General features: G+C 31.4%; 1 protein-coding gene across 5 annotated transcripts in view; it reads left to right on the forward strand.

Moving 5' to 3' along the window:
* Positions 1 to 905: 905 nt before the first annotated feature.
* Positions 906 to 19,562, forward strand: part of LOC143069690 (uncharacterized) — a 30,846-nt gene continuing 12,189 nt past the window's right edge. Inside the window, exons 1-3 of one of the 5 annotated variants that reach the window (XM_076244455.1) lie at positions 906 to 1,030; positions 17,386 to 17,537; positions 18,622 to 19,266. In XM_076244455.1, the coding sequence (XP_076100570.1) occupies positions 17,412 to 17,537; positions 18,622 to 19,266 (771 nt within the window). In that variant the 5' untranslated portion in view covers positions 906 to 1,030; positions 17,386 to 17,411. Of the gene's footprint in view, positions 1,031 to 6,227; positions 6,375 to 7,564; positions 7,680 to 8,780; positions 8,905 to 11,517; positions 11,723 to 17,385; positions 17,538 to 18,621; positions 19,267 to 19,562 lie in introns of those variants that run through there. The other 4 variants (XM_076244452.1, XM_076244454.1, XM_076244456.1 and 1 more) reach the window with 4 other exon arrangements.

Here is a 19,562-nt window from a genome sequence, read left to right on the forward strand (position 1 = left end):
TTTCAATATTTGGCTAAATGTAATTTAGATTGACTTCCAAAAATGTCAAATAGAATTGAGAAGACTTGTAGTGTTTTATAAAATTATCTAGCTACAAAATCATTTACATTATGAACATTCTCAATGTTATATCAGGTTTTTCTGTAAAAAGATTTTTCATAAAAAAAAGTGGCTATTTTAATCAGTTGCTTGTAAGCAAAAGAAACCAATTGTAGAAATAGATTTTTATATTAAGATATCCAATGCTGTCCATCTTCTTAAATGTTTATAGAATATCTGCACCTTATCTTTAAAATCAATGATCTGAATCAACAGCTGATTATTAGACCTATGAAAACATCATTTTCAAAATCACTGGGTTGATGATATTTCTTCCCAAGATCTTAGTTCTATAATGTCCCCATGGGAACCTCTTTTTTAAGTGAAAGCTATGTGTTAAGATATTCTATTACATATATAGCCTTTATGTGCCTCTATCTGTGAAAGATATATAACATACTAGTTTTCTGATGTGAAAACATATTTTTCAAAATCAATGCTAATGATATCATCTCTCAAGATCTATGGTAACAGTTAGGCAGTATCATTATCTTTTATGTCAAATATATGAAGGATTCATATTACGACTCATGAGGGCCTCTTTTACAGTGAAAGGTTTGTTGCATATATTTAACCTTTATGTGCCTCTATCTGTGAAAGTTTGTATAAAATACTAGTAAATCAGAAGAATTTCAGATGTTGCACCAGATAGCAGCTGTCACTCTTTTTTTATAAATTTTTTGTAAGACAGATACGAAAGTTATCTTTTCTATATAAATCAGGCAAAGATTATTATACACAACCCTACAAAAGTATTTATTTTGTTGACCTTTTATTATTTTAGTATTGTCATATTGTCACAGAATTGTAGATTAATAGTACAAAAATTGGTTTTAAATAATAAATAGTGATTTGTTAAGAGACCTGAGCAAGCGACTGACTCACTCATAATCAATACCCAATGAATCAGTCAGTCAGATGGATGCAAAAGGTATAGTCACACTTCTTTTTATTTCTTTTTAATCTCTAATTATTTACATGTTTTTATGTTTAGAGGTTATATTATATAAAAGGTAAATTATATTTCATAATTTAAAAGTATTTTTTTTACTGTACAGCTAAATGAGTATTTGAGTTATTATACATTAATCACTGCATATGTTACAGTTTATTTTTACAAATCTGTTTAACAATATTTAAAAAGAGAAGAACAGAGTTTTATTGTTAAATTTCATATTCAAAATTACTTTTTTCTGATGTAACTTATTTATTAGATATTTAAGTCATTATACATTAAATTAATCACTGCATGTTGTATTTAACTTGTTGAACTTTGTTTGCTTTTGTAACAATTTAGATAGAGAAGAACATATTTATCTTTGAATAATTTATTGTTTTTACATGATTTGTACACAGTTGAAAAAAGGGGGACTCTAAATGCATTATTAGTAACATACCAAAGCTAGTCATTTATTCTGGTAAAAAAAATCATGCATAAACGATGTTCAAAATGTGCAACAATTTGACTGTTGGTTAGCTAGTCCCTTTTATTATTTGATTTTGTATAAGTAATCTCCCCTGGTAATTATTAACAACATATGAGGATAATTTATTTTCTAGAAATTTTATGTTTGAAGGCACTATAATTAACAAAAATCATGGATTTAAAGAAAAACATGTCAAAATCATTTAATATATGTTCTGCATGATGAAATACAATGATAAGTGCTTTCTTCACCTCACTCCCTATAATATAAGTATATGCAGGCATTTTAAAAAGGGGGGGTCCCAAGTCCCGACTCCCAACACAGGACAAAGGGGGGTTCAAACTATATGTCCCCATTCAACTGCATTGATCGTCCGAAAAAAGGGGAGTTCCAACCCCCCAAACCCTCCCCCTAGATCCTCGTGGGGGGGGGGGGAGGGGCACTTCAAACTTTTTTTGGTAGGGGTGAGCAGCTGAGACATCAAGTACCCCAACCTTTTCATATATTTTGTTAATGAGCTAGATCCGCCACTGATATGTAGATCAATAACTTGTAATGTTTCAATGTAAAAAAAAATAAATTTGGGAGATTTTTTTTGGTTACAAATTATAGTGTACTGTTATGTGGGTATAAATCCTGCTGCCCACTTAAGGGCCACTAATTGGGATAAAAATTCATAGTTATTTCTGAAAAAGGGCACTGTCCTGTTAATACATTAAAAATTCATGCTTGTCTGTCCTTTTGTGTAAAATAAAGAGAAAATTCTTGTACAATGTTTGAGTGAACTGGACAACAGTATTGATCAGAGGTTGTTTATGCAGGTAATTTGTACAGCACTGTATAGATATTAATCTGTTGACTCATTACTTTTATCTCTAGAATGCCAACCAATTTATTTTATTGACTTAAAATTGTGACAATTATTGGGTATGTTGGCTTTGACAGCAATTGACTTTTATTTTAATGATTTATTGCTCTGAAATTATTTTAAAATGACAAAAGTAAAATACTGTGGGAGTAGCAACACATTTAATTTATTTTAACCACAGGATTATACACTAAATGTGTGAGACTATCCTTTTTACATGTAATGAGGTGCTTAGAAGTGAAATTATTGAATTATTTTGATGATTCTTTTTCTTCCTGATTATTATAGTTTCCTGATTGTAATTATACAACAATAATCACTTGATAAATGGTTATTAGTTTTTTTCGTTTTACTTTGTCAAGTAGGTTTTTTTTTGTAAAAGGTCTTACTCATTAATGAAGGCAATACACTGACCTATAGTTACTGCATCTTATGAACTCTAGTGAAAAGTTGTCAATCATACCAGATCTTCTTATTTTGATATGATGCAACAGTTTTAATAAAAAAAAAAATAAGTCCTATACAGGTTTATAATAAAAAGGGGGTTGCTTTATAGTCAAATTAGGGACAATTTTTGAAATTTGAAAAAAAAAATAATGGGGGGATGCAGTTCTATTAGTTGTTAGTTTAGAATAAATATATGGTTGCCATGTATATCAAAGTCAAGTTAAGGATAATTTATGAAATTTTGAAAAATAAGGGGGGGACAACAAATGCAGTTTAAGGGGTTCTCAAAATAGGATAAATATAATTGTCAGTTTCAATATAGTGTGAACTTTAAGATGACATCCTCTTTCTTTGGATTTTTTATTTCAAAATCTTAAAAATAAATCTAGATCAACTACATACAATAACAAATGTATCAAATACAAAGTGTACAGGGAAGTATGTTTTCCTAAACAATAGACACACACATAAGTATTTAGATTCCGTATCAATATACATGTATATATAAAATAAGGAAGAACATGCTATACGATATCATTATAACTCATCTTAAGAATTACATGTAAACAATTTTTATTTTGTATTTGAACTATGGTAATTGAGATTATTGTCAAGGTTAATGGAATGGATTATTATTGTATTTATATGTCAAGTGTAACACACAGTCAAAACCTCTTGAGGACAATTTAAGATGTTATTGTAAAAATTACACACAAACACATGTTATTCCTTCTTTGAATTATTGATATTTTATGTATGGTGATTGAAGATAAAGGTTTCATCTACATCATTTCTCAATAATACTATCACTACGACTAGATAGAAACTAACTGATTGAATACTAATTAATGCAAACAGATGACGGTTTCATAGAGATAACATTAAATGATTAAAACTGGCATAACCACTTTTTATATTATTTTAAAATTCACAAAAATAAAATTTATTTTGATTTCCATATAGAGCTCCAAATTTTCATTTTTGTCGAGCCTGCAACTTTTGTTGCAGAAAGCTCGACATAGGGATAGTGATCCGGCTATATATTTTAGAAGGTGGAAGACCTGGATGCTTCATATTTTGTATATAGATGCCTCATGTTACGAAGTTTCCATCAGTCACATGTCCATTGTCCTTGACCTCATTTTCATGGTTCAGTGACCACTTGAAAAAAAAGTTAAGATTTTTTGTAATGTTAAATTCTCTCTTACTGTAAGTAATAGGATAACTATATTTAGTATGTGCATACCTTGCAAGGTCCTCATGCCCGTCAGATAATTTTCACTTGACCTCGACCTCATTTCATGGATCAGTGAACAAGGTTAAGTTTTGGTGGTCAAGTCCATATCTCAGATACTATAAGCAATAGGTCTAGTATATTCGGTGTATGGAAGGACTGTAAGGTGTACATGTCCAACTGGCAGGTGTCATCTGACCTTGACCTCATTTTCATGGTTCAGTGGTTATAGTTAAGTTTTTGTGTTTTGGTCTGTTTTTCTCATACTTTATGCAATAGGTTTACTATATTTGTTGTATGGAATGATTGTAAGGTGTACATGTCTAGCGGGCAGATGTCATCTGACCTTGACCTCATTTTTATGGTTCAGTGGTTATAGTTAAGTTTTTGTGTTTTGGTCTGTTTTTCTCATACTTTATGCAATAGGTTTACTATATTTGTTGTATGGAATGATTGTAATGTGTACATGTCTAGCGGGCAGATGTCATCTGACCTTGACCTCATTTTCATGGTTCAGTGGTCAAAGTTAAGTTTTTGAGTTTTGGTCTTTTTATCTAATACTTTATGTCATAGGTCAACTATATTTGGTGTATTGAAATATTTTATGATCTATATGTCAGTCGTGCAGGTTTTATTTGACCTTGACCTAGTTTTCACAGTTCATTGTATGGAAGCATTGTTCGTTTCTGTGTGTGTTGCATTTTAACGTTGAGTAGTTTGTGTTTTCTCTTATTTTTTAGATAAGACGTGGCACGGTACTTATCTATCCCAAATTCTTGTATTTGGTTTTGATGTTATATTTGTTATTCTCGTGGTGTTTTGTGTGTTGCTTTTCGGTGTTGTGTCGTTGTTCTCCTCTTATATTTAATGCGTTTCCCTCGGTTTTAGTTTGTTACCCCGATTTTGTTTTTTGTCCATGGATTTATGAGTTTTGAACAGCGGTATACTACTGTTGCCTTTATTTAGCTGTACATGTCTGTCTGGCATATGGTTCAACTGACCTTGACCTCATTTTCATGGTTCGTGTTGAGTTTATGTGACAGTCGTAATAAAGCTTTATATTTAGGAGTATCAACATAATATCAATCATTAGTAAAGAAGGCGAGACATTTCAGTGTGTGCACTCTTGTTATGAATAAGATTTCAGTTGTTTTTCCATAATAGGACATCATTTAAAAAATGTGAGACTCATTGTTTTCTTGTTTATGTAAAGTCAGAGTGAAAGTGGAAATTTTCCATTAAGACATAGAGGTATTCAAAAAGTCAATTTTTCACCCAATATGGACTTTGCATAATTATGTAATTGTTTATTCAAAGTTAATTTGTTTATTCAACATTTTAACATGATCAAAACCCATAATATATAGTAATCAATGATAGATGCCTTTAAGTTATGAGTAATTTTTAACATAATCCTTATAAAAAAAACCATTCTGTTTTAATTCATTGGTCAGTGATATGATTATGAAGTTTCAATGGTATTTTTAAACCAATTGTATTAAAATTTAACACTGGTATTTTGATCAATCAGTTTTGTAGATTTTAGCTTCATTTTTACAGATATTCCATTTCTCATAATCCAATTTTAATAAATGAAATAAAAAAAATTAAAATCCTTTAGTTTAATCAAATATACTGTTTTATTTTATTCATTAATAATTTAATTTTGGATGTAACGCGTCCTCTGATTGGCTGATGTTATTTTGTTATCAGCCCATAGACATAATTTTGTCATGTGACCGTGACATCATCAACGTTTTTTCATGGTTTTCTTTGGTTCAAAATGTAATTTAGAATTAAATTATAAGAAATGACTGTAATATTTTTTCTGTCTATTCGAAATAACATAAACAATGTGGTGCACACTGTTAAATAACTCGCTACACGTGTTATTCAGTGTGCACCAATTTTTTATGTTATTTCTTTATAGACAGAAAAAATATTACAGTTATTCCTTAAAGAATTAAACATCTATTTAATTAGTCTGTTGGACCATGTTTTAAATAGAGTAAAATGTCCCATGATTCTCTAGCCATACACATCCCCTATGATTTAACAGATTTTCAGGTGAATGGTCTCAAGTATTACATGGATGTAAAGCTCCTTATTTAAACCTTAATATTAAATGTAACACGTAGTTTGCCTCTTAACCCTACTTATGCTAAAAGCAAGATGTAACACAATCTTCAAAAGTCTAATATTCAGGAAATATTAAATATAGATATCCTGTCCACTCCAGCAGGAAGGTTTCAACACATTTAATCTAATTCCATGGAAAAGTGATATATCACAATCAGAGGTAATTTATATCGTTCATTTTAATATATGTTTTTTTTTAAATTTAAAGGAAAAAAATCACCTTCATTGAAGGCAGGTTTTTATGTAAAGAATTGTTAGCTGTTAAATATTTTAATCTCTATAGTGAGGAGATGACAGTCTTTTTCGGATGTGAGATAAAGGAAGTAAAAGAACAGGTGAATTTGAGATATAGGGAGTAAAAAGGTAGGGATGTAGGAAAAAGGGGGTAGAAAAATAAGGATTAGGGAAAAAAAGGAAGTGGGAAAATGAAGAAGAAAAAAAAGCCAGATTTTTTAGATAAGAACCCCTTTGTCACCTCCTCCTCCCCCACCCTCTATCGTGATAAGTTTTTTATTTGATTCTTGATGAATTGTGGTATCAGTATTTAGTTTTCAGTTAATTGAGTGGGATGCAGGTCTAATTGGTTGCTGAAGTTGATATCTTTTCAGTATTAAGTTTATTTTCATGTTAAGCTTTCTATTTAATTGAGTAACAACGAGATACCATCTGGTTCACATTTTAAACTACTGCGCTACGTAACATAGCTTTAGATGAAAGCCAATGACATTTTTGTTTTAACTGTAAAAATAATTGAGTGGGAAATTGAGGTGTTTTCGATGGCAGATCCAAAAGGGGAAAAGGGGAGAGGGGTTGGATCCCCCCTTTTTTTACAATCAATGCATTTGAATTGGGAATGGGGACATATAGTTAGAACTACCCTTTATCCTTTGTTGAGAACACCCCCCCCCCCGCCCCTTCTCCCGCTTTTTAAAATGGATTGATCCACCCCTTACCTTGTTCAGTTGGAATAATAGAAATATACACTATTGTGTGAAAGTAACATAGCTTTAATTAGATGAAAGTCATTGACACATTTTGTTTCAACTGTAGAAATGATTAGGTGATGGATGGAAATTAAGAAAAAAAGAGAAATATATAATAGTGTTACTATGTGAAATTATTAACTGGAAATTACGGTCAAATGTATTTTTATTTGCCAGTTACATTCAAAAGGTTAAAATCAGATATAAGTTTATCCCATATAATTGATTTCCCAAAAGTAATTTTTATCAAAATTATAAATAATGAGAGCAGTTTTTGTTGTCCAATATTTTTAATTAATTATGACAATCCCATCGAACATTATGACAATAGTAGATGTACCACAATGCATTTAGTTGGTCAGCTTGTAGCTTTAGGCTATAAATAAATCATATACTAAGGATGAGGACCATAGGAATTTGTAAAATGTTATAATGTTATAATAACAATACTATTATTAAAAACATTCTCTTCACAAACACAGGTAAGGACTTATTTAGTATTCATATCTTAAAATTACAATTAGATTAAATACAAATTTGTGATTTTTTTTTTTTTAAAGTTTTATCTAATTTTTTTTTCTATTTGTTCTGGACAAAAATTCATTAAGGTTGCAATAATATGCAAATAAATCTCAACAAGACACCTAATTGTGTTTGTTTAAATTGTTATTTTTGTAATTAAAGATTTCTTATGTTATTTCATTCCTGTGACATTTAGGTATGGATTTAAGAACCAATTTGAATTTTATAATGATGGTTTTATCTAGAATGGGATTTCAGAAACAGAATTGTCTGGTGAGGGTCTGGATGGGATTTACAGTTTAGAAAATAATGGGTGAAAAAAAATAGAGAAAAATGGGACAAAAATTATGAAAAGAGAAAAATTGACCAAAGAAAAAGAAATTGAGAATATTGAACCAAAGAAATGATGCCACCACCATCCACACCCTCAATTATGTCGGTCAACTATAAATATCATGTGCACAACATTATTATAATAAGAAGTATAGAAATAAGATCTTGTATATTAAACAGAAATTAATTGAAATTAAATATTTTTAGCAGAAATTGGTAAAAATAAACCAAACCATCTTTTATTTTCTGTGTGCTGCAGAATTGTCAGATGACAAAGCATATTTTCCAAAATTAATAATTATTCCTGGTGTAACCAAATACCTAATTAATTTGATCTAAAAATATGAACTAATGAATTACTTATTGATCTAAGCAGAAAAATGACACGGCAGCAAATATTTCTGAGATGTGTGAAACACAGCACATGTAACCAGATAATTAAACTACTGCCACAGACATTGTTAAATTCTATTGATCAATTTACCCTGCGCTTCACAGCTCTACACAATTAAATAGAATGAAAGCAATAAGTCCAGAAAAACACAGCAATTATAAGTTACTACCAATTAACTTTCTTACTTTTCTTTCATTTAATATGTCCTTGCTTTATCGGTTACCATAGCAACCAGAAAAGAATTGATATTTTGTAGATTTTTTGCAAGAAATGTAATAGTTCATAATAAATTTACATTCCTCTGTATTTGGATGATCATGTTTGTTTTTAATCCTGATGTGAATTAAGATAATTTGTGCTACTCCTGCTATTTGAAAATTAACATCAGATTTTTGTGTAAATGAAAGATTGATTTAAGTAGCAGACGTTCTGCTTGTTAGGTGTAGTTTAGAGTTCAGGTTAGTTTAGATAATATATATACATATATTTTTAAGTTTAAGATATGCAATCTTGAAAAAAATCTTAATCAGCATCATGTAGAAGATTCCTTAAAGATGTTATATTGATTTTTAACTGAGTTAATAATATTGTTTTTTTTTTAATTTGAAATGTTAAAGTTGTCATAGGCAACTTGTCTTAATCAATGTTTTTTAATCTTGAAACACATAATGTCTTCAGATCTCTGTTTTACCTGCATCATATCATTTTTGTGCTTTGATGAATTTTATTTTAATTTTTCTATCTGTAATGTATTTTGATTGTTTGGAAAGGTATTGCCATAGCAAAAGGATATTTTGAAAAAAGTAATAAGCTTAATTATTCTTATCATGACTTTTACAGAGATTTTTTTCCTGAAACCTAACAAAAAAGGCTGTATAGACTGTTCTGTATTTGGAATTTTTTGTATAGCAAAGGAATTAAAAATAATGAAAGTTAGAGGTAGAAAAACAAAAACACTTGATGGTAACTAACTTCATCCCCTTGAGCTACCACGCCCAAATGTACTAAGGGGAGATAATTTTCATATTCTATCTTCTTTCTGACAGTTGTCACACCCTTATATTGTCAGGAGACTTTCCATGCTATCATAATTTTTGAGCTTCAAATGTATATAGTTTCAACCAAAAAAGCAATTAGGGTCTATCCCAATGTCAACTATATGGTGTAATTTGGAACTTTCTGCTTAATTGTTATCCATGTAAAAAAAAAATGTGCGACTTAGCATTCTTTTAACTATTTTCATGGGCCACACCTTGTTATAATCAATTGACTATTTGTACACACCTGTCTATTGTTGACCTAAAGATATCTGTCACTTTATTGAAATGGTGGGTTGCTTTCTCATCTTGTACACAGATAATCTATTTTTGTGATCACATTTTAAGCACAAGCTATGATTGTCACACTCTACAATGAATCTAAGGGACTTTCCATCTAATGTTTATATAAATATATATATGAATTAAATTTTATGCCACACTCTAATGCAATTTGTGGTCTTTTTGTCACTTTCAAAGTTAATTCAAGGGCTTTTCTTTCCATTTGTCAGGTTGCAGACTCCTAATGCACAAGTCTCACACAATCTTATAAGAAAAGGTGATAACACTGCTTTTTGCAATGGTAGAACTTATAGACTCCATCAATAATATCTAAATACAATGGCAGATCCGGGGGAGGGGGAATCCCCTTTTTTCCTCCTCTCTTCAAATAGATGGATTGATCAGTGCCTGAAATTATTTTGTATCCAATATTACAGAGTGTTGATTAAAGAAATAAAAGAAAGTAGAAAATACATGAGTAAAGACTGGTATTTTTTAAATCAATGAGTTTAAAGATCACTACACCTTGGATTTAATAGCCTTTTTAAATATGATATGCCTTTATTATTTTTTTTTAATTAAAGGTCTCTCTGAGCTATCTTCTTTTATGTTAAAATTAATCAGCCTTTTACATATAATTTTGTAGAAAAATGACAATTATTTGAAGCACTTGTTATGGTTTGGTGTCATATTTCATACGTGTCATCATAGATTACTGGTGATGAAGAAATATTTGACACTTAACCTGTGTTTTGACAAGTAAAATTATGTGTAATTTGTTTCTGACCCATTTATGGGAATACTATAGTTCAAATAAGGGCTATTGAGTGAAATGATGTTACATACATACATACAAATATACATATAGGCAGGTGCAAATTTATAGGACCATTTCAATAGTAGGAATTTATGTATGTATGATACACTCCATAAACAATTGCAATGACATCTGCCCCCTGTGACGATCTGTCTTAAGTTAGGCCCAAACCATCATCTTCAGTGGTTGATCCAGGTGGAAGGTGGGGGGGTCTGGGGGTTGGAACCCCCCTTTTTTTAGATGATCACTGCATTTGAATGGGGACATGAAGTTCGAAACCCCACTTGTCCTGGGTTGGGACCCCCCCTTTTGAAATGGCTTGATCTGCCCCTGATCTTTAGGCAGATTAAGGTGGATTTTGTGCCCTTCATTTAAATACATTTTTTGCTCCACCTAGTTTTAAATAGAGAAAAAAAAGCAATTTTTTTTTCTGCTTAATTTCCTTTCAAAACATTTCTTTTCGTATCAGACAATACAGTGGGGGATTCCATTGGAATGCCCCCTTTCCCCCTTTTTTACCCTTTGTTTGCCCCCACCTGAAACATACATTGCGGGTAAATAGGTGGTGCATAATAAATCAAAGTAGATATGGTGTTATTATGATTGAGATAGTAGTCATACAACATAAGTTTACCAAAGTTCAATGTCACTTTCAAATAAGATAAAAGGCAGTGGCGGATGGGGGGGGGGGGGTGTCTGGGGATTGGAACACCCCTTTTTTTGAACGATCAATGCATTTGAATGGGGACATGTAGTTGGAACCCCTTCGTTGTCCTGGGTAAGGACACCCCCTGGATCCACCCCTGAAAGGATGTTATCAATAAAGGATGGGAATGTTACAGGAAACAAAAAGTTTTCTGGAAGTTATCTGGTCACATGCTATGTGTATAAATATACATTAGGGATTGAGGAAGAAAAACAAATACTTATGATTGTACTTAAGATAATCAACAAGATAAACTAATAAGATCTATATCTGTTATAATACAACAATCTAAAGAGGAAGTCTAAAACTGACTATAAACTTTCACTTGATTTTAAATTTCATGTAAATATAGAGTTTCTCTGTTGAAGATGAATACCATTTCTTTTTAAAGTGTGCAGTAGGTGATAAGCTCACAGCTTTACAGACAAACCTTTGTAAGTAAAGATTTTTATCAATCCTTAAGCCTTAAACTTAAAAGAGTATATTTATGCTATCAATATTCAATTAGATTAATGTAAAGGTTCTTATCAAGCAGTTATTTCAGCATTCAATCACAAATTAAGTGAATAAAAGGAGATTTGAGGTCACAATCTTACTTTTTAAAACATTAACCATTTATATAATATAAAGCTCAGTCTAATGTGAATGTACCAAGTAATACTTTTAGAAACAAAAATCAATATTGCTCTTATGAAAGAATTAGTTTGAGGACATACTCTTTTGTTTTACTTTTATAAATTGTTTTGGTTTAATTTTATAAATTGTTATTTGGATGGAGAGTTGTTTCATTGGCACTCAAACCACATCTTTCTATGTCTCTTTTTTAACTTCACAGCCATGTTTTTGTGGGTAATGTGATCCTTCCCTTACCAAAAAGTGCTAACATGTTGCACATAAGTTGCACACAAGATGCTCACGTTAGAAACTAACATGATTGCACACGAGTTTTTTAACATGCAAATTAGGTGAGCATTTTGTGAGCAAAAAAATTGCACATATGAAACTAACCTAATTTGCATGTTAAAAACCTCACGTGCAACTGCTCATATGAGCTTTTGTTTCACATGTGCATTTTATTAGATTGCTCATATGAGCAGTTGCTCACATGTTGCACATGTGAATATTATAGTTGACCAAAACAAAATGGCTGCTTTAAAAAAAAAAAGGAATATTTTTCAAATTTAAATGAAAATCTTAAATAATTCAGTTGAAAATAAAATAACTGATACATCATGTTAAAAGAGTTATTCTTTAATTATTGTCAGTTAATTATGATTTTCATATTATTATTATTTTTTTTTTTATTTAAACAATAATCATGATCATGACTAAAAACATAACATTACATTATAAAACTAATAGAGGGACTTGCAAGTTTAGTAATGAATGTCTTTGATTAATAAGTACTGTATTTCAAAAAGTTTAAAAAGGAAAAATCTTTATACATTTAGTACTTATTTTGAAGCAACCTGTATATATATTCCCATAAAGGACTTAAAATTGTAATATATTTCAAAATCTGACACAAAAATGAAAATAATGAAATAGAAATGATAACTTACAAATAATTAACCACAGCCACACTGGTTTTATCAGATTTCAACAATGCCTTTCTTCAAATAGCACAATATAGGACTTAACATTTTCCATATCCATCTACCTCCATTTATTGCATGCTTTTCATGAATTTGAATTTACAGGAAGTACATGACTGGGCATGTCATTTTGAAAAAGCTCATATGAGCAATGATGTAGGTTAGTTTTGAATGGTTAGAAGAATGGCAAAACTTTTCAAAGTACAAAACTAACATAAAACTAACATGGATGATAAAAGCTCACCTGAGGTTTGAATTGCACATGTGAGCATTATGTTAGATTTTTGTGGGCACATATGAACTACCAAACTGCACATATGAGCAACCTGATTTGCATACAATTCTTACTTGCATCTCATGTGCTTCACATGTGAAACTTATGTGCTTTTGTTAGCAATTTCTGTACGGGCTGGTCTTCAGTTCTCCTTGTAGATTTTGTGGACTTGTTCCTCTTTTTTCTTTTCGGCAAAGGGGTAATTTGTCTTTCTTCAAAAATTATACTTGTCGACTGCCTGGCCATCATTTACAAAATAATTAATAGAAAATGTATCAAATTTATTTTCTTGCAATGAATATCAGGAGTGGATCCAGCTATTTTGAAAAGGGGGGGGGGGGGGTTCCAACTCTATGTATCCCCATTCAAATGCATTGATTGTCCAAAAAAAGGGGGGTTCCAAACCAAGGATAAAGGGGGTCCAACTATGTATCCCCATTCAAATGCATTAATCGTCCATAAAAAGGTGGTCCAACCCCTAGAACCCCCCTCTGGATCTGCCACTGAATATTTAGGAATATTTTATAACTATTATTCCCCTGTCTAGACAAAAAGTATTCATCAGTTCCTGTATTCTAATACATAAGAAATCTGCTTAATTCAAAAATAAATTGTATGACTACACTAAACAATAATAGCTTGAAGGACACAAACTGCAACATGTTGCAATCATTAAATAATCTGATGTATATAAAAAAATAATCTAGAACACAGATTACAAATTATTCAAAAGGTACAGTAGGGATAGTATAAGAAACAAATTATTTACTCTTTAACAAAAAAATATTTTAATTCTGAAAATGTTAAGTCAAAAATAGTAATGGGGATCTTTGTACGTCAGCCCTCATCCCTCTTCCACGAAATCTTTTCTTATAATGGAGGGATTTCTATAAAACTCACATAGCCTGTGCATACAATATGGCATTGTGAACTACTGTTTTATTTATTGATCAAATTGATTTTTGGGGTCCTCATATAAAAAGAGGGAGTTAAACTTCAGGATTTAGGGTAAACAAAAATGGATAAAGTGGGATCTGGAAAAAGAAAATGAAGTGGAATTTTGGAAAAAAGGACCAAATAAAGAGGATTTGGGAAATGAGTGCCCAACTTTCATCCAATTCAAAGATAGAAGTGTAATTTCTTCACATTATAAAGAAGATAAGGAAAAGGTTTTCCTTTGCAACTCCTCTTAAATCTGTGGAAGGATTTCGTGGAAACTCACATAGATTATTTAGTTCATAATTTAAAAATAAAGGGATGTGATATAATTGCAAATTAGACAACTTTTGACCAGAGTCCAAATGATGTGAATGAAATCAACTATGCATCATTGTACAGTTTATAAATATAACAAAAACCCATACCCTATACCATATAGTAAGCTATAAAAAGACTGGATATGACAAGATAAGAAGCTATCAAAGCTTAAGAACCAGATTTTTCATATACAAATTGTTTATCAAAATGTAGAATTTGATTAGACAAGGGAGGAATAAAAATCTAAAATATCTTTAATTTGGTTTAATTTTTTTTATTGCAATTAATAGTTATAGTGATTGAACTTGTGTCTAGTGACGTTCCTTTTTAGCTCACCTGTCCCGAAGGGACAAGTGAGCTTATGCCATCACTTGGCGTCCGTCGTCGTCCGTCGTCGTCCGTCGTCTGTCGTCGTCTGTCGTCGTAAACTATTTCAAGAATCTTCTCCTCTGAAACTACTGGGCCAAATACTTCCAAACTTTAACTGAATGTTCCTTAGGGTATCTAATTTATAAATTGTATCCGAAGTAATGATCTATCAACAAACATGGTCGCCATTGCTAAAAATAGAACATAGGGGTCAAATGCAGTTTTTGGCTTATAACTCAAAAAAAAGCATTTAGAGCAAATCTGACGTCGGGTATTATTGTTTATCAGGTCAAGATCTATCTGCCCTGAAATTTTCAGATGAATCAGACAACCTGTTGTTGGGTTACTGCCCCTGAATTGGAAATTTTAAAGAAATTTTGCTGTTTTTGGTTATTATCTTGAATAGTATTATAGATAGAGATAAACTGTAAACAGCAATAATGTTCAGCAAAGTAAGATTTACAAATAAGTCAACATGACGGAAATGGTCAGTTGACCCCTTTAGGAGTTATTGCCCTTTAGCTTATAGTCAATTTTTAACCATTTTTCGTAAATCTTAGTAATCTTTTACAAAAATCTTCTCCTCTGAAACTACTGGGCCAAATACTTCCAAACTTTAACTGAATGTTCCTTAGGGTATCTAGTTTGTAAATTGTATCCGAAGTTGTGATCTATCAACAAACATGGTTGCCATTGCTAAAAATAGAACATAGGGGTCAAATGCAGTTTTTGGCTTATAACTCAAAAACCAAAGCATTTAGAGCAAATCTGACATGGGGATTATATTGTTTATCAGGTCAAGATCTATCTGCCCTGAAATTTTCAGATGAATCAGACAACCTGTTGTTGGGTTGCTGCCCCTGAATTGGTAATTTTAAGGAAATTTTGCTGTTTTTGGTTATTATCTTGAATATTATTATAGATAGAGATAAACTGTAAACAGGAATAATGTTCAGCAAAGTAAGATTTACAAATAAGTCAACATGACGGAAATGGTCAGTTGACCCCTTTAGGAGTTATTGCCCTTTATAGTCAATTTTTAACCATTTTCGTAAATCTTAGTAATCTTTTACAAAAATCTTCTCCTCTGAAACTACTGGGCCAAATACTTCCAAACTTTAACTGAATGCTCCTTAGGGTATCTAGTTTGTAAATTGTATCCGAAGTTGTGATCTATCAACAAACATGGTCGCCATTGCTAAAAATAGAACATAGGGGTCAAATACAGTTTTTGGCTTATAACTCAAAAACCAAAGCATTTAGAGCAAATCTGACATGGGATAATATTGTTTATCAGGTCAAGATCTATCTGCCCTGAAATTTTCAGATGAATCAGACAACCTGTTGTTGGGTTGCTGCCCCTGAATTGGTAATTTTAAGGAAATTTTGCTGTTTTTGGTTATTATCTTGAATAATATTATAGATAGAGATAAACTGTAAACAGGAATAATGTTCAGCAAAGTAAGATTTACAAATAAGTCAACATGACGGAAATGGTCAGTTGACCCCTTTAGGAGTTATTGCCCTTTATAGTCAATTTTTAACCATTTTTCATAAATCTTAGTAATCTTTTACAAAAATCTTCTCCTCTGAAACTACTGGGCCAAATACTTCCAAACTTTAACTGAATGTTCCTTAGGGTATCTAGTTTGTAAATTGTATCCGAAGTTGTGATCTATCAACAAACATGGTTGCCATTGCTAAAAATAGAACATAGGGGTCAAATGCAGTTTTTGGCTTATAACTCAAAAACCAAAGCATTTAGAGCAAATCTGACATGGGATAATATTGTTTATCAGGTCAAGATCTATCTGCCCTGAAATTTTCAGATGAATCAGACAACCTGTTGTTGGGTTGCTGCCCCTGAATTGATAATTTTAAGGAAATTTTGCTGTTTTTGTTTATTATCTTGAATATAATTATAGATAGAAATAAACTGTAAACAGCAATAATGTTCAGCAAAGTAAGATCTTCAATTAAGTCAATTTGACCAAAATTGTCAATTGACCCCTTAAGGAGTTATTGCCCTTTAAAGACTTTTTTCACAATTTGTTCATCATGTTAACTTACTTTAAAAAATCTTCTCCTTTGAAACTGCTGTATCAATTTCAGCCAAACTTAGGCTAAATGAGTTTCAGAGTATCTAGTATAAATTTTATATTTTATTTCCTTGTATGTCAAGAAACATAGCTCCTATGGCTAAAATAGAACATAGGAGAAAATGATTATTTTTTTTGGCTTTTGAAGAAAATAGGACGATCCAAAAAACATTTAAATAAATTGAAAAGCCAAAATAATCATTGATGAGAGATTTAACCAAAAGAATTAAGGTGAGCGATTCAGGCTCTTGAGAGCCTCTTGTTTGTCTATGTAACATGATTGTCTGATAAAAAAAAGTCCTTGACAAAGTCTATTGGTTACTCCATCTAGTGTGTATCTAATACATGTACATTGAAGGTCAAGGTTACAGAACATTTTTCTTTTCTGTGTGATACAGATAACTGTACTATTATTATCCAAATGACAAAGTTTTAATATTTATCAGATAAATTTTGATGATTTATGCAAGTACATATATATATATATCTTATTATACCTTTAGATTAGTGAATCTTGAAATAAATAATCATGGGAAATAAAAGTGGAAAACCTAAGAAGAAGGATGGAACTGAGGAGGGGGATTCTACTAAAGTGAATGGAGAGGCTGGACAGGCAGAAAATAAAACAGAGGAAGGAGGGGACACAAAATCTGAGGTAAGTTTAATTAGATATATTCTACAGAGGAGGGAGCACAAATTTATAAGAGTGGCTGGACAGGCAGAACATAAAACATGGATACAAAACTTAGATATGATCAGGTACAAATCCAGGAATCTGATCAGGGTCATCTGCCCCCCTCCCCCTTTTTTTCTAAATCCTCCTATGAAGTTTTATTAGATTTGTTGCACAGACAGAAAATAAACCATATATATGTTATATCCCAGAGGTTGGGCAGACAGAAAAATAAACAGAGGTCACAAACTCATCAGATAGAAAATTAAACAGGGGAGACTAATCTGAAATATGTATAATCAAAGAAGTTAGCTGACAGAAAAAAACCAAGGGAGAAAAATTTGAGATTTGTATAATCAGAGAGGTTTGGCCAATAGAATATAAAACAGGAGAGACAAACCTGAACTATGTATAATAAGAGAGATTTTTCAGACAAAAAATAAAATAGGGGAGACAAACCTGCAATTTTTATAATCTGAGAGATTGGATTGACAGAAAATAAAATAGAAAAGACAAATCTAATATATGTATAATCAAAAAAGGTTAATAAGCCAGGAAATAAAACAGGGGAGACAAACCTGAAATATGTATAATAAGAGAGATTTTGCATACAGAAAATAGAATAGGGGAGACAAACCTGCAATTTTTATAATCAGAGAGATTGGATTGACAAAAAATAAAATATAAAAGACAAATCTAATATATGTATAATCTGAAAAAAAGGGGCGATTTAGAAAATAAAATATGGGAGACAATACTAAGATATGTCTTATCAGAGGTTGGGCAGAAAAAATAAGTTAAAAGGAAAGTTTACTTAGAGAGACTAGACATTAAACAGATGGGAAAAAACAAAAATTTACAAACAGACACACAAAATGTGAGGTTAATGAAAATCAGAGTCGTCCAAAATACGCTTGATAAATCTGAACAGTATGTGACGGTCTACAAATAATGTTTGAACAGCTTATGATGTTGAATTGACTGCATGCTTATAGAATGATTGTTATAGAAAATGGAAATTACAGAAGGTGTGAACAATATTTTAATTATTTTATTCTATCATCAGGAAAAGGTAGCCGAAGGCAATGAAAATAAAGAGGAAACTAGTGATCAAAAGGATAAACAAAGTGAAGAAAAAAGTGATGATAAGCAAAGTGAAACAAAAACTGAGGTAAAATCTGATTCAAAACCAGAATCTGAAGATTCTAAACCAGAATCACCAAAGGAGATTGTGCAAGCAGCAGAATCACCTGTTAAACCAGAAGAAAAATCAGAATCATCTAAAACAGATGAAAAATCAGAAACACCCAAAGCAGAGGAAAAATCAGAAACGCCCAAAGTAGAGGAAAAATCAGAAACGCCCAAAGCAGAGGAAAAATCAGAAACACCCAAAGTAGAGGATAAACCTGTAGAAACACCTAAAGCAGAGGAAAAACAACCAGAACCAGAAAAAAAAGAAGAAACACCTCAGTCAGAGTCCACAAAAACTGAAGAAACACAACAGCCAGAGGAAACAAAACAAGTAACAACACAGGAAGAGACCAAACAGGAAGCACCTGTGGAAGAAGTACAACAGGCAACAGAAACAACAGTTGTAGAAAGTGCACCAGAAGAACCAAAACAGACTGAGGAATCTTCACAGGAAGAAACAAAACCAGAGGAACCACAGAAAACAGAGGAAGTTACACCAGTAGTACAAGCAGAAGAAAAGGTGAGGATTTATAATTACAATGTAAATGTGGTATGAGTGCCAATGAGACAACTCTCCATCCAAGTCAGTGTCACAATGAGTTAAAAGTCAAAGAAGGCCTTTAACATGGAGCATTGGCTCACACCAAATAGCAAGCTATAAAAAGTATATAAAGTACACATTAGATCTATCTACCTTACATCTGTATTTCTTTATATAAGATTTGACGAGACATCAACTTGACAAAAGCTTGAAAATTAATAGTCAAACTTATATCATGAGATGGTACAGGAGGATCTCATCATGTAATTCATAAG

This window comes from Mytilus galloprovincialis, chromosome 3 (assembly GCF_965363235.1).
Source record: "Mytilus galloprovincialis chromosome 3, xbMytGall1.hap1.1, whole genome shotgun sequence".
Taxonomy (NCBI): Eukaryota; Metazoa; Mollusca; class Bivalvia; order Mytilida; family Mytilidae; genus Mytilus; species Mytilus galloprovincialis.